The 15,085-nt window shown below is 42.0% G+C and overlaps 1 protein-coding gene across 1 annotated transcript in view; it reads right to left on the bottom strand.

Annotated features, from left to right (window-relative positions):
- The window catches only part of LOC126201252 (derlin-2), a 79,724-nt gene that overhangs the window by 42,811 nt on the left and 21,828 nt on the right, over positions 1-15,085 (bottom strand). The window contains exon 4 of the mRNA XM_049936771.1: positions 13,071-13,193. Coding sequence (XP_049792728.1) covers positions 13,071-13,193 — 123 coding nt within the window. The remainder of the gene's footprint in view (positions 1-13,070; positions 13,194-15,085) is intronic.

Genomic DNA, 15,085 nt, shown 5'->3' with positions numbered 1-15,085 from the left:
CCCACACTGGATGGTTCCCAGAGCAGTTGATGCAGATCTCTGGAGACGAGCAGTCAGTCCCAGCGTCATGGGCTCCTTTTCCGCACTTTCCACAGGTCACTTCACCTCCACGACTCATGGCTGTATGGTCAAAACACTGGCATTTATAACAGGGTATAGAGTTTGATATGTAAGGCCTCACTGTACGTTGAAGGGACCCTGCCACAATATGTTCAGGCAGCACTGGAGAATTGAATGAGACAGTGAAAGTGGCAGTCTTTTCAGTTTCTCCATTATTCCTTCGTGATCATTGGTCCACATTGACTATCCCTTGGGATGCCCATTCTTGTTTCAGCTCTGCTATGCCCATATCCATGATATCATGGCACATTACCACACCCTTGGTTGAGTTGAGAGAGTTGAGCATCTCATCAACAATAGGGCAGGTGTCCACTATATGCAGGAGGTGGCTACATGGGTAGCAGGGGCTGTGTGGCATGGACTGGGCGGTTTTTTAGGTTAGAGGTTCTAGGGAAAACAAAAGAAGGGCTTCAGTCACAAAGGGTGCAGGATGAACACAGGAAGAATGTAGATACAGGAACAATTGGTATAACAGTTGTAAATTGTCGTAGCTGTGTTGGGAAAGTATCAGGGCTCCAAGTGATAATAGAAAGCCCTGATGCTCAAATAGTTATAGGCACTGAAAGTTGGCTAAAGCCAGATATAAGCTCAGCCAAAATTTTTGCGAAGAACCTAACGGTGTTCGAAAAGGATAGGCTAAACACGGCTGGCGGTGGCGTGTTTGTTGCTGTTAGAAGTGGTTTATCTTATCGCGAAATTGAAGTAGATACTTCCTGTAATTTAGTATGGGCAGAGGTCATTGTTGGCAACTGGAACAAAATAATAAGCGGATCCTTTTATCGACTTCCCAATTCAGATGATACAGTTGCTTAAAGGTTCAAAGAAAACTTGAGTTTGATTTCAAACACATCCCTGACTCGTACGATAATAGTTGGTGGTGACTTTAATTTACCCTCGATATGTTGGCGAAAATACATGTTTAATTCCCGACGTACGCATAAAATATCATCCGAAATTCTGCTAAACGCATTCTCTGAAAATTATTTCGAGCAGTTAGTTCATGAGCCTACGCAAATAGTAAACTGCTGTGAAAACACATTTGACCTCTTAGCAACAAATAATCCTGAGTTAATAACGAGCATCAAAACCGATTTAGGGATTAGTGAACAAGGAGTTGTTGTAGTGAGTGAAAAATATACCTATTCAAAAAGCAGATAAAAATTCACTTGACGCCTTCCTAAGAGACAATCTACACTCATTCCAAATTAATAATATAAGTGTGGACCAGATGTGGCTTAAATTCAAAGAAATAGTATGGGCAGCAATTGAGAGATTTATACCAAATAAATTAACAAACGACGGAGCTGATCCTCCTTGGTACACAAAACAGGTTAGAACACTGTTGCAGAAACAACGAAACAAACATGCCCAATTTAAACAGACGCAAAATCCCCAAGATTGGCGATCTTTTACAGAAGCTCGAAATGTAGCACTGAATTCAATGCGAGATGCCTATAACAGTTTCCACAATGAAACTTTGTCTCAAAACCTGGCAGAAAATCCAAAGAGATTCTGGTCGTATGTGAAAATGTTAGCGGCAAGAAATAATCAATGCCTTCTCTGGTGATAGCATAATGTAGAAGTAAATATCGACGGAGAAGTGAAGCAACTTAAATCACTTAATAAAAGCAAGTCGTCTGGTCCATACGGTATACCAATTAGGTTCCTTTCGGAGTATGTTGATGCATTAGCTCCATACTTAACAATCACATACAAACGTTCGCTAGATGAAAGATATGTACCCATACCCAAAGAATGGAAAGTTGCACAGGTCACACCAACATTCAAGAAGGGTAGTAGGAGTAATCCACTAAATTAAAGGCCCATATCGTTAATGTCAATATGCAGCAGCATTTAAAACATATATTGTGTTCGAACATTGTGAATTACTTCGAAGAAAACGGTTTATTGACACACAGTCAACATGGTTTTAGAAAACATCATTCCTGTGAGACACAACTAGCTCTTTATTCACATGAAGTGTTGAGTGCTATTGACAAGGGATTTCAGATCGATTCCTTATTTCTGGATTTCCGGAAGGCTTTTGACACTGTACCGCACAAGCGGCTCGTAGTGGAATTGCGTGCTTATGGTACATCGTCTCAGTTATGTGACAGGATTTGTGATTTCCTGTCAGAGAGGTCACAGTTCGTAGTAACTAACGGAAAGTCATCGAGAAAAACAGAAGTGATTTCTGGCGTTCGCCAAGGTAGCGTTATAGGCCCTTTGCTGTTCCTTATCTATATAAACGATTTTGGAGACAATTTGAGCAGCTGTCTTTGGTTGTTTGCAGATGACGCTGTCGTTTATCGACTAATAAAGTCATCAGAAGATCAAAACAAACTGCAAAATGATTTAGAAAAGATGTCTTAATGGTGCCAAAAGTGGCAGTTGACCCTCAATAATGAAGAGTGTGAATTCATCCACATGAGTGCTAAAAGGAACTCGTCAAACTTCGGTTACACGATAAAGCAATCTAATCTAAAAGCTGTAAATTCAACTAAATGCCTAGGCATTACAACTTAAATTGGAAGGATCACATAGAGAATGTTGTGGGGAAGGCTAACCAAAGACTGCATTTTATTGGCAGGACACTTAGAAAATGTAACAGACCTACTAAGGAGACTGCCTACACTATGCTTGTCCATCCTATTTCAGAATACTGCTATGTGGTGTGGGATCCCTACCAGATAGGAGTGACAGAGTACATCGAAAAAGTTCAAAGAAAGGCAGCATGTTTTGTATTATCGCAAAATATGGGAGAGAGTGTCACAGAAATGATACAGGATTTGGGCTGGAAATCATTAAAAGAAAGTGTTTTTCGTTGAGATGGAATCTTCTCACAAAATTCCTATCACCAACTTTCTCCTCCGAATGCGAAAATATTTTGTCGATACCAACCTACATAGGGAGGAACGATCACCATGATAAAATAAGGGAAATCAAAGCTTGTATGGAAAGATACAGGTGTTCATTCTTTCCGCGCGCTATACGAGATTGGAATAATAGAGAATTGTGAAGGTGGTTCGATGAACTCTCTGCCAGACACATCAATGTGATTTGCAGAGTATCCATGTAGATGTAGATTGAAGGGGGACACTTTTTCAAAACTCCTCTCTCTCCCCCCATAATCACCATAAAAACATTATGATTTATGACTCTGTGAGCCCTTTTAGGCAAACCAACAACAAACAATTTGTTTGCTCAACACTGCACTTATGTGAATGGCACAATGCAAAATGAAGATTGCAAAAATTATGGTAATTCTAAAAGTGCAAAAATTCCTATAACAATGTCAAGAGTATTCACATCAATTTACCCTTCTTCTATAGCTCTGTTTTTGTGCAGAAATTTGCTTTAATTTGTTGTAACTTTGGGCAACACGAACTTGAAAGCAAAACAAAAGAAAAATTATTGGTACTGAAAAGTGTACCTCTTTCAATCTCATGATCAACTGACTGTAAATGTAGTACCGTATTTACTCGAATCTAAGCCGCACTCGAATCTAAGCCGCACCTGAAAAATGAGACTCGAAATCAAGGAAAAAAAATTTTCCCGGATCTAACCCGCACCTGAAATTTGAGACTCGAAATTCAAGGGGAGAGAAAAGTTTTAGGCCGCAACTCCAAATCGAAACAAAGTTGGTCTATTGTAATAGGAGACACAATTTAGGTCGAATGAAAGACGATACAGCTACAGTAGTTTGGTTCGAGTCGTAAGCTTAGCAGTTAAGCTTTACCAGGTAGCCATTGCTATGCGTCAGGCGCTCCGTCCGTATTTATAGGGTACCCTTCTTTTTCACGTGCTTCGTCTGAATCGATTGCTTATTTTGCTTTGATCTGATAAGTGCCGTTTTCTTTGTTATAGGTGTTTACGTCACTCTAAGCTGAAAATGCATTACTGTACTGTGTAATGCATTGTTTGTCGCATTTTGATAGTGCGTGTTTACGGCCTGTCGCCGCCCGCGGCATGACTTGCTTTTGTGCGCGCTACCGCCGCTTAAAAAAAAAAAAGAAAAAAAAAAGAGGAATCGTCTCATTAGCGAAACAATGGCAAGAGACTGCTATTTGTTGTTACTTACACTGCTGCTTTCTTTGATAATGATCAAAAAGAACCAAATTCGTATGATAGAACATGTTCTGAACGAGAGTTAGGCGAAAATTTTCCTCCATTTGAAAATCTTTGCGGCCGCTTCTTTAGTACATCAAATTCTGCACAGAAATTAGTCATCTTACATTTAAAATCTAGTCAGTTGCCGTGCTTCATTTCTGACTGTATCACTATTAGGCATAAGAATAATACGAATATAAACATGACACGATACGTATATTCTTCCGCGTTTGCTGTTGTCTCACTCTAGTTTCGTAGTTTATTACGCAGACAGGATTTAAATGAGATAGCAGCAAACACGAAAGAATACATGGCAAAATGTTTATATTCGTATTAGTCTTATGGTGAAGAGAATACTGCATGTGATTCACATTTCATCAGGTTCCTATTAGCAACCATCTCTTCTCACAGGTAGGAAAAAACTCGGAACGTAGAGTTGGCCATATTGACAAACATCCCTAACAGTCTTGTCAGTCGGATTTTCGTAGTACATTGAAATTCTGCTACATTCGAAGATGAACAATACGGAATTTGTATTTACTTCGTTGGATAATGTATGAAAATGCAGTGGTCGAAACTCGGGGCGGAGAAAAAAAAAATCTCGTCTTCTACCTTTTTTTTAAAAATTTATTTACTGATGCAGAGGTTTTGGCGCCAGTATTTATCTTAGTGCCCACAAGGCATGCTTGTGTAGCGCTACATATATTCGACGGCAGAAGTTAGTTGTGGCGGCACCTATCAACATTTTTCAGAACTTCCGCTTGCTTTGCACTCGATTCTAAGCCGCAGGCGGGTTTTTGGATTACAAAAACCGGAAAAAAGTGCGGCTTAGATTCGAGTAAATACGCTATTCTGCCAGGATCTGTACATACTTTCTTGAACGTGTACGTGCAGTGTTACTATGAGGGATAGTCATATAGTTTTAATTATTGCCTAAAAAATCAAGCTGCAACCATAAAACTTCATGATGATGTTAGTTACCCTAATCCGTATTCACTCTTCAATGTGACACATTTTTCCCAATAATGCATACTTTGGCAGAGACCTTGGTTCTGTAAGTCTATATTCTAGCAGTTCTGGAAATGTCCCACCTCAAAAATCACATTGTCATTTCGGAAATACCTGCCACACAATTATTTCTTTACCTGAAGAAATAGGAAGAAGTTATTGGCTGCCATGTTAGCAGGATACAGACACAAGACAAAATTTCTTGCCCAAAGATGCAGCATGTATGCCACTGTCAGACACAAAATGAGCTGGGGCATTGTCTTTGAGCAAAAACTCTCCCTCAGACACCTTTTTGAAATGCTCCATCTTGACAGTAGTCTGTGATGGTTTGCCCCTTAAAACCACAATCACGTAGTGCCACACCATATCTGTCCAAAAAAACAGTCAACATCACCTTGCCCAATGATGGCCAAGTTGTTGCTTTTTTTCAGCAGTGATGAATCCACACGCTTCCACTGCTTGCTCCTTTGTGTCGAGGTCATAGGGTTGCAACAGCAACTGTCCATAGTGATTAGGCTGCTAAAAAAAGTCATCTGAATTGGCCTGACAGAGCTGCAACATTTCTTCTGCTGCCTCTGTTGACCAGGCTTTTTTAATAGGTGTGACCAGTCGCAGAATCCAGCAGGCTGTAAACTTTGTCATTATCAAAATGTCATGCAAAATTTTGAAAACTGACTGATTTCCACATTTGATGCTATCATTTCAGTTGTGAGACATTGGTCTTTGAGCACTAGGACCTTCAAGTCTCTAGTGATTTCCTGTTTTTTACAAAGAGAGAGTCTGCCATTTTGGTCCTCATCATTTAAACTTGTCTGACCAAACTGGAAGCACCTGTGCTACATAACCAGAGTGTCATATGATAGTGCATTGTTGCTGTATTTCCACAAACTTGGCACTGATTGTTGCAGCATTGTTCCCCTTCAATGCAGAAAAAAATCTACTGCTCGATATTCCACTGTATCATTATGACTCCCTCTCATAAGATGCTCCTGAAGAGCTAACAACTCAGATTCCCTAATGAGTCATAACCGTAATTCATTTTTAGTATCATAACTCCAAAATATAAAATTTCTAAACAGACTGCTTGCTCCTAAAATTAAGTTCAAACCACTCTGCAGTTTGAAATTCTGGTGTACAAAAATATCAACTCTAATTGACGTGAAGGACAGTAAACTGCACATACATACTTTTTTAAAATCTTACAAAGGAAAATCTAGGATAGAATGTAACAACATCATGAAAAAGAAAGCTGCTACTCACCATATACCTGAGATGCGGAGTCGCAGACAGGCACAACAAAAAGACTGTCACAATAAGATTACGGTATGGCCAGAATGGCCTCTGTCACACGCTCGCGCGCGCGCGCGGGCACACGCTCGCGCGCGCGCGCGGGCACACGCTCGCGCGCGGTCACACGCGCACACGCTCACGCGCGCACGCACACGCTCGCGCGCGGTCACACGCGCACACGCTCACGCGCGCACGCACGCACACACACACACACACACACACACACACACACACATGCAATTCACATGACTGCAGTCTCTGGCAACTGAAACCACACTGCGAGCAGCAGCACCAGTGTATGATGGGAATGGCGTCTGGGTGGGGGTAAGGGTGGGGCTGGGGCAGGGAGGGGGGGGTGTGGGGGACAGTGAAGTGCTGCTGGGGAGTGCGCAATGACAAGATGGGGAGAAAGTAGGGCAGTTATGTGAAGTTGGGAGAGTCGACAGTGGGCAGGGAAGAGGGGAGGGGGGGGTGGGGTGGAAAAGGAGAGAAGCAAAAAGACTAGGTGCCACGGTGGAATGGGGGCCATGTAGTGCTGGAATAGGGACAGGGAAGGGGCTGGATGGGTGAGGACAATGACTAACGGAGGTTGAGTCCAGGAGGGTTACAGGAACATAGGTTATATTGCAGGGAAAGTTCCCACCTGCACTATTCAGCAAAGCTGGTATTAGTGTGGAGAATCCATATGGTACAGGCTATGAAGCCTGTCATTGAAATGAACGATGTAATGTTGGGCAGTGTGCTCAGCAACATGGTGGTCCACTTGTTTCTTGGCCAGAGTTTGTCAGTGGCCATTCATGCGGATAGACAGCTTGTTGGTTGTCATGCCTACATAGAATGCAGCACAGAGGCTGCAGCTTAGCTTGTTGACCACATGACTGGTCTCACAGGTAGCCCTGCCTTTGATGGGATAGGTGATGTTTGTGACCAGACTGGAGTATGTGGTGGTGGTGGGAGGATGTATGGGACAGGTCTTGTATCTAGGTCTATTACAGGGATAGGAGCCATGAGCTAAGGGTCTGGGAGCAGGGGTTGTGTAGGGATGGACGAGTATATTGTGTAGGTTCAGTGGATGGTAGAATACTACTGTGGGAGGGGTGTGGGAAATAGTAGGCAGGACATTTCTCATTTCAGGGCACAACAAAAGGTAGTCGAAACCATGATGGAGACTGTAATTCAGTTGCTCCAGTCCTGGGTGGTGCTGAGTTACGAGGGGAATGATTCTCTGTGGCCGGACAGTGAGACTTTGAGAGGTGGTGGGAGACAAGAAAGATAAGGCACGGGAGATTTGTTTTTGTACAAGGATAATTACGGTCTGTGAAGGCTTCAGTGAGACCCTTGGTATATTTCGAGAGCGATGCAGATGCGATGACCACGGGCGGTTTGGTTGTATGGAAGGGACTTCTTGGTATGGAATGGGTGGCAGCTGTCAAAGTGGAGGTATTGCTGGTGGCTAGTAGGTTTGATATGCCTGGGGTACTGATGTAGCCACCTCTGAGGTGGAGGTCAATATCTAGGAAGGTGGTTTGTTGGGTTTAGTTGGACCATGTGAAGCAAAAGGGGTTAACTGCTGTTGAGGTTCTGAAGGAATATGGATAGGGTGTCCTCAACCTCGATCCAGATCGCAAAGATGTAATCAATGAATCTGAACCAGGTGAGCAGTTAAGGATTCTGGGTGTTTAGGAAGGATTCCTCTAGATGGGCCATGAATAGGTTGGCATAGGATGGTGCCTCATGGGTGCCCATAGCTGTACCCTGGATTTGTTTGTAGATAATGCCTTCAAAGGAGAAGTAATGTGGGTGAGGATATAGTTGGTCATGGCAACTACGAAAGAGGTGGTTGGTTTGGAATCCGTCCGGAATTGGGAGAGGTAGTGTTCAATAGCGGTAAGGTCATGGAAATTAGGGATGTTAGTGTAAAGGGATGTGGCAGCAACAGTGATGAGCAGAGCACCATGCGGTAAGGGACAAGAACTGTGGTTAATCAGTGGAGAAAATGGCTGGTATCTTTTCTATAGGAGGATGAGTTCTGGGTAATAGGTTGAAGGTATTGGTCTACGAGAGCAGAGATTCTCTCAGTGGGGGCACAGTAACCAGCCACAATGGAGCATCCTGGGTGGTTGGGTTTACAGACTTAGGAAACATGTAGAAGGTAGGGAGTTTTGGAGGGTGGGGTAAATGTAGTAGGTCTGCGAGACAGGGTTTGTCAGCTATGAGGGGACATGTGGGAGGTTTGGAAGTTGTTGTAGAGGTGGTGGACAATGGTACTCCAAGGCAGGAGTAGGAAGTCAGCAGCTTGGAGAGCTTTTTGAGGTGGCATTGGACATGTTGCTCTAATTCCTAGAGTTAGAGCTGCCCAACAAGATATCCTTCATTTCAATGGCTGCTTCACAGCCTGTGCCATACAGATCCTTCCCACCAACACCAGTTTTTCTGAACTGTGCACTCCAACTGCACATAGCTGCCATAACCTCTCTCCACCTTGTCCCTGCGCACTCCTCAGCACATCTCACTGTCCCCCCCCCCCCCACCCTACTATTCCTCCCCCCTCCACACCTCAGCCTCCTCCTTACCCCCAACCCAGCTGCCATTCCAATAATGCACTGGTGCTGCTGCTCGAAGTGTGGCTTCAGTTGCCAGAGACTGCATTGTGTGTGTGTGTGTGTTTGTGTGTGTGTGTGTGTGTGTGTGTGCGCGTGCGTGCATGCGCGCACACGTGAGTGGCCTAATTTTGACGAAGGCCATACTGGCCGAAAGGTTATCTGTGACAGTATTTTTGTTGTGCCTATCTGTGACTCAGTATCTCTGCTCTATGTTGAATAGCAATTTTCCTTTTCATAATACTGTTTTTTAAAAGCTTCTGACACATTTGGTTCTTAAGTTTTCCAGATGAGATTTTAAAATTGATGATCCTCTCTCTTCTTAAATGAAAGAGAAAAGAAAAGGAATAAAATCTTTATATATATATATACAAATTATTCACAGAATCCTCACGTCACAATAATTTTGTCAAGACAATAGCAGAAATCATTTCACAGAATTCTGCAAACACTGCTGGGAAATTGTTTATTTGAGGCATGCTGCCACGGGATGGTAGACCGCAACTGTCAGTACCGAGAAAACTGGATAATTACTTTTATTTCATCTGTCTCAGTTGCACTGATATAAAGCTCTGCTGACATACCCATTCTCAAACCATATACCATGCTATTAACTATAATTATTCATACAACACGGTGCCGAAAGGCACGAACAACCTCTGTATAGCAAAGGATAGTGGGGGCAACACGTACCCTCACTGATCTTAACCTATGTGTCTGTTGGAGTTTGGTTGTGTCAGTCAGTTGCAACAGACACACAGGCTAAGATCAGTGAGATTAATTGTTGCCCACTGTATACTTTCACAAAATTATGTAATTGGATGGGTAAAAATTCTACTCACCAAGCAGCGGCAGAACAAACACATAAACAAAGGTTGTAATTAGGCAAGCTTTCAGAGCTAGTGGCTCCTTCTTCAGACAGAACGGTTGAAGGGGAATGAAGAGGGGTGAAGGAAAAGGACTGGAGAGGTCTAGGAAAAGGGGTAGATTTCGGGAAAGTCATCCAGAACCATGGGTCAAGGGAGACTTACCACACGGGATGAGAAGGAAAGACTGATTGTTGTGGACTGCACTGGATGAGATTTGAAAACCTGCAAGCTTAAAGGTCGAAGACAGGCTAATATGCAAGACAGAGATTACTACATAAACATCATGCATGAGTTAATAAGAGTGAAAAGCTAAGTGCATTGCACATAACAGAGGTGGGAGTGGGGTGGTGAAAAATAGATGGGTAAGACAATTAAAGATGTAGAAAACTGAAATGGAATGAAGAAAATAGTAGTTACAGCAAAGATATGCTGAAACAGAAGAAATTAACGTAAATTAAGGCCAGGTGGGTGGCGAGAACCAAGGGCATGTTGTAGCCCATGTTGTGTTTACATAACTGCTGGTGTATGATATGTGTCGTTTCACAGGTGGCTCTCCCTTTGATAGTATATGTTTTGCCAGTTACAGGGTTGTTATAGGGGTGGTAGGAGTGTGGAGAGAGCAAGTCTTGCAGTGAGGACAGTCACAGGGGTAGGAGCCGTAGGGTAGGGAGATGGGTGCAGATGGAGCATAGGGTCTGAGAAGAATATTGTGGAGATTGGGAGGGCTAATCTTTATCAACTTTATACTTTCCAACAACTATGTTATCTTAGAGGGAAAGACTTACAAACAGATCAGGGCTAAGCCATGGGGACGAACCTGGCTCCATCCTATGCCAACCTTTTCATGGGTTGCTTGGAGGGGTCTTTCCTGGAATTCATAAGTCTTCAGCCCCTGGTTTGATTTAGATACATTGATGACATCTTTACCATACGGATTCATATGAGACTGGCCTGTTAAAATGCCTAGAATCTCTGAATACCTTCTCTCAATGAAATTTCACATGGTCCTATTCTGAATCCCTTGCCACTTTCCTTGATGTTGATCTCATCCTCAACGAAGGCAAGCTACACATTTCCGCCCACATTATACCTACCAACAAACAATAGTACTTACATTTTGACAGTTGCCATCCTTCCCATGTCAAATATCTCCCCCCCCCCTTAGAGCCTTGGCGTTCGAGGCAAACATATTTCTTCGGTTGCAGACTCTTTACAGCAATACACCACTAGTCTCACCTAGCCTTCACTGCATATAATTACCCAACCAGCCTAGCTCAAAATCAGATTTCTCAGGCCATCACATCCAATCCTGATACTGCTGATCCCTCCAAAAACAGCTCTGGAGCGCATCACTGGTGACTCAGTATTATCCTCGTCTGGAATGGATTAATCAGATACTTCAACAGGGGCATGACTTCCTAAATCATGCCCTGAAATGAGATCCATTTTATGTGAAATCTTGCCCACCACACCTAGAATAGCTTTTCATTGCCTTCCCAATCTCCGCAATACTCTTGTCAGACCCTATGCGCCTTCTGTACCTCTCTCCCTACCCTATGGCTGTTACCCCTGTGAACATCTTGCTGCAAGACTTGTCCTATGCACTCTCCTGTCAACACCAATAACAGCCCTGTGACTGGCAAGACATACGCTATCAAAAGGAGAACCATCTGAAATGACACGTCGTACACCAGCTGTTATGTAAACACTGTTCAGTCTTTTACATAGTCATGACTACCACCAATTATCAATTAGGATGAATGGGCATATGCAGAGGGTGTATACTGTCAACAATCAATATCCTGGTGCAGAGAATGCTCTATAACATGACAATCATGGTCTTGCTGTCTGTTTCACCACACACGCCATCTGGATTCTTCCCCTAGACACAAGTTTCTCGGAACTCCGCAGGTGGGAACTAGGGCTAAAACACGTCCTTGGTTCTCGTCACTCACCTGGCCTTAATTTACATTAATTTCTTCCATCTCAGCATTTCTTCACAGTACTACTCTTTCCTTCACTCCATTTTAGTTTTCTACATCTATCGTTGTCTTACCCATCTAGTTTTCACTGGCAGTTTTCGTAGGCAGTTATCTCTGTCTTGCGTATTACCCTGTCTTTGCCCTTTAAGCTCTCAGGTTTTCAAATCTTGTCCAATGCAGTCCCCAACAATCAGTCTTTCCTTCTCATCCTCTGTGATAAGTCTCCCCCGTCTTGCGGTTCTGGGTGACTTTTCAGAAATCTACCCCTTTTCCTAGACCCCTCCAGTCCTTTTCCTTCACCCCTCTTCCTTCCCCTTCAACACTTCTGCGTGAAGAAGGGGCCACTGGCTCTGAAAGGTTGTCTAATTACAACCTTTGTTTATGTGTGTGTTCTGCCACTGCTTGGAGAGTAGATTGTTTATCTATCCAATTAAATTATTTTGTCAAAAACTGATTGTATACTTTGCTGTACAGATTGGTCTGTGTCATTTGGCACCACATTGTATGAATAATTATGGTTAATAGCAAGGTATGTGGTTTGAGAATGGGAGTGTCAGACTGAAACAGGTAACTACTGCAGCAGAATTTTATCAATGCAACTGAGATGGACGAAGTACAAAATTATCCAATTTTCTCATTGAGGGAAATTATCGGAAGAATGACAAAATACCTTTCAGCAGAACCTCAAGAGCTCTTTATCAGTATGTGCCTCAGTGGTATGATGATAGCTCCACTTAGTGTATTTTCCATGGGACCAGGTGGTGAACTAGAGCTGCACATAAGCATAATCGCTTACATGCTACTTACTTCATTTTGTGCACACGCCATTATTTTTTCCACCCTCACTAAGCTGGCAATGAACAACCAGCCACTCACAGAAGTCCTCTCACATCAGATAAAATGGTATTACTACAGATTGTACGAGTCTTTGCCTTTCTGGTGTGGTTAAGTTCTTTCTTCACTTAATAGCAAACTGAAACAGTGTATATTTTGGGCAAACAAGTTTCATGGCAAACATTTCATAAATTCTTTCAATTCAGAAATTATCATGTTAGAGTTTACTTATTGAATAGCAATCATGATGTACTCACCTGGAAATTCATTAGGCCAAAAAAATTCATTCGCACAAATGGATTTCTTCGAGACCACACATATACTAGCATTATTGTAAATGCTTGTCCAAGAAAGAGCAGATTAATAAAATATGCAAAAAGCTGGCTTAGATAAGGAAAAATTAAAAACAAATCAAGCAAAGGATGTAATTACACTCTGATCAAGTTACATAGTGTGCACCTGGTAAGATATCAACGATGACTGTACCATTTATTTTGTAATGCACCTATAGAATGTATAAGGGGCAGTCAAATGAAAACGAGGCAGATGGGGGAGGGAAAACAAAAGACAAGTGCCAGTAGGACTCTGAGGGTCCCATACAAACTTAATTATGTACACAGATAAGATTGTCTATATGTTTTGAAGAGTGAGCTTGCAGGTATCAAAATATGTAACATATAAGGCCACACCTGTTCAGTGTCTTGGCTCAGAAGCTTGAATTATTTATACTATCAAGGAACTGTAGACCTTAGTATATGACATAAATTTCAACTTGATACCTATACCCAGTCCTAAGAAATCAGGGTCTTAGCAGGCAGAGAGACAAACAAAATAAAGTGATTCTATGAAAGTTCTGGTTTTACCAATTGAGGTATGGAACCCTAAAAAGTAAGTAAACTGTTTATTATTTCAAAAGTAAACAACATACTTGTTAATGCATTTATCCCACAGAGACAAGACTGTCAATGCCTTCATGGATAATGTCTGCTGTAGCCTACAGGACCATGATTGTACCCAGGCACGCACTTATTTGTGCAAAGCAAATCGACAGTCACGAATATCTTCCTTCGTGGCACCAAAAATACAGAAATCACATGGGGAGAAAAATGGGACTGTATAGAAAATGTGTAAGGGCTTCCCAGCAAAACTTCTGCAACATAGTTTAAACATCGTTGGTAACATGGGGGCCCACATGTTGCCAAGGTTGTTTTGGCTATGATGCAGACATTTCACTGGGAGTCCCTTATACATCCTTCAAATGGACCTGTTTCCCCCCAACCCAATTCCCATATTTTTGATTCCATGAAGAAAGAGATTCTTGGCAGTTGATCCGCTCTGGATGAAGAGGTGCACACCTGGGTACAGTTGTGAGTCTTTAGGCAGCCACAAACAGTTTTCCATGAATGCATTGACTGTCTTGTCTCAGTGGGATAAATGTACTAACAGTTATGGTGATTACTTTCAAAATAATAAACAGCTTACTGAATTTTCAAGTTTACATATCTCAATTGAGAAAAACAGAACCCCACTTTCTTCTGTTAAGATCACATCTGCCTAGTTTTTATTTGACAGCCTCTCATGTGTTAGTGATTCTTTTGTATTCGTTGCCCTATCTGTATCTATTTCCTTTCAAAGCACACTGATGTACACAGCACTACACACATTTTATTTGGATAAGATATAAATAGTTGGTTTTAAGTGATTACAGGTACTGGGCTACTTCTATGTGATTACAAAAAAACAATAATTCACTTATTTACTAGATTTCTTTGTAATGAAACTTAGAATATTGCTTCAATGTACATTTCATAAACATCACTCTGTTCATTTACATATAGTCATTACTATTTGCAAAGTTGGAAGTAAATGTGAACACTTACTGGCGAGAAAATGTGCCTGTCTTGGAAGCATGGCATCACAGATCTGTTCAGTAAGCACACAATTATTGAAAAATGCTGAAGTATTAGACCTGCATGTTTTAAGTTTCAGGAGCTCTGCACACTACAGAATATCTCATAATTAGTGTGAGGCAATGTCAGAATCAAACAGTGAACAGATGACACAAGTTACATAGACAGAACATAATGCAAATATTCCCAGGGCAAGGAAATCTAGAACTAGGTCAGTTTAGTTTACTACGAACTGGATGGAGCGGAGGAAGGGGAAGAGTGTGGTTTCAAGTTTTATCTGCAGACTTGTGGACAAAATAGTGTCACATCATCATCATCATCATCATCATCATCTACAGTTTCTAGATCCTGGGTGAAACTGC

The sequence above is a fragment of the Schistocerca nitens genome, chromosome 1 (assembly GCF_023898315.1).
Source record: "Schistocerca nitens isolate TAMUIC-IGC-003100 chromosome 1, iqSchNite1.1, whole genome shotgun sequence".
Lineage (NCBI taxonomy): Eukaryota > Metazoa > Arthropoda > Insecta > Orthoptera > Acrididae > Schistocerca > Schistocerca nitens.
Note: the sequence above shows the minus strand (reverse complement) of the source record. Positions and strands in the feature narration are given on the sequence as shown.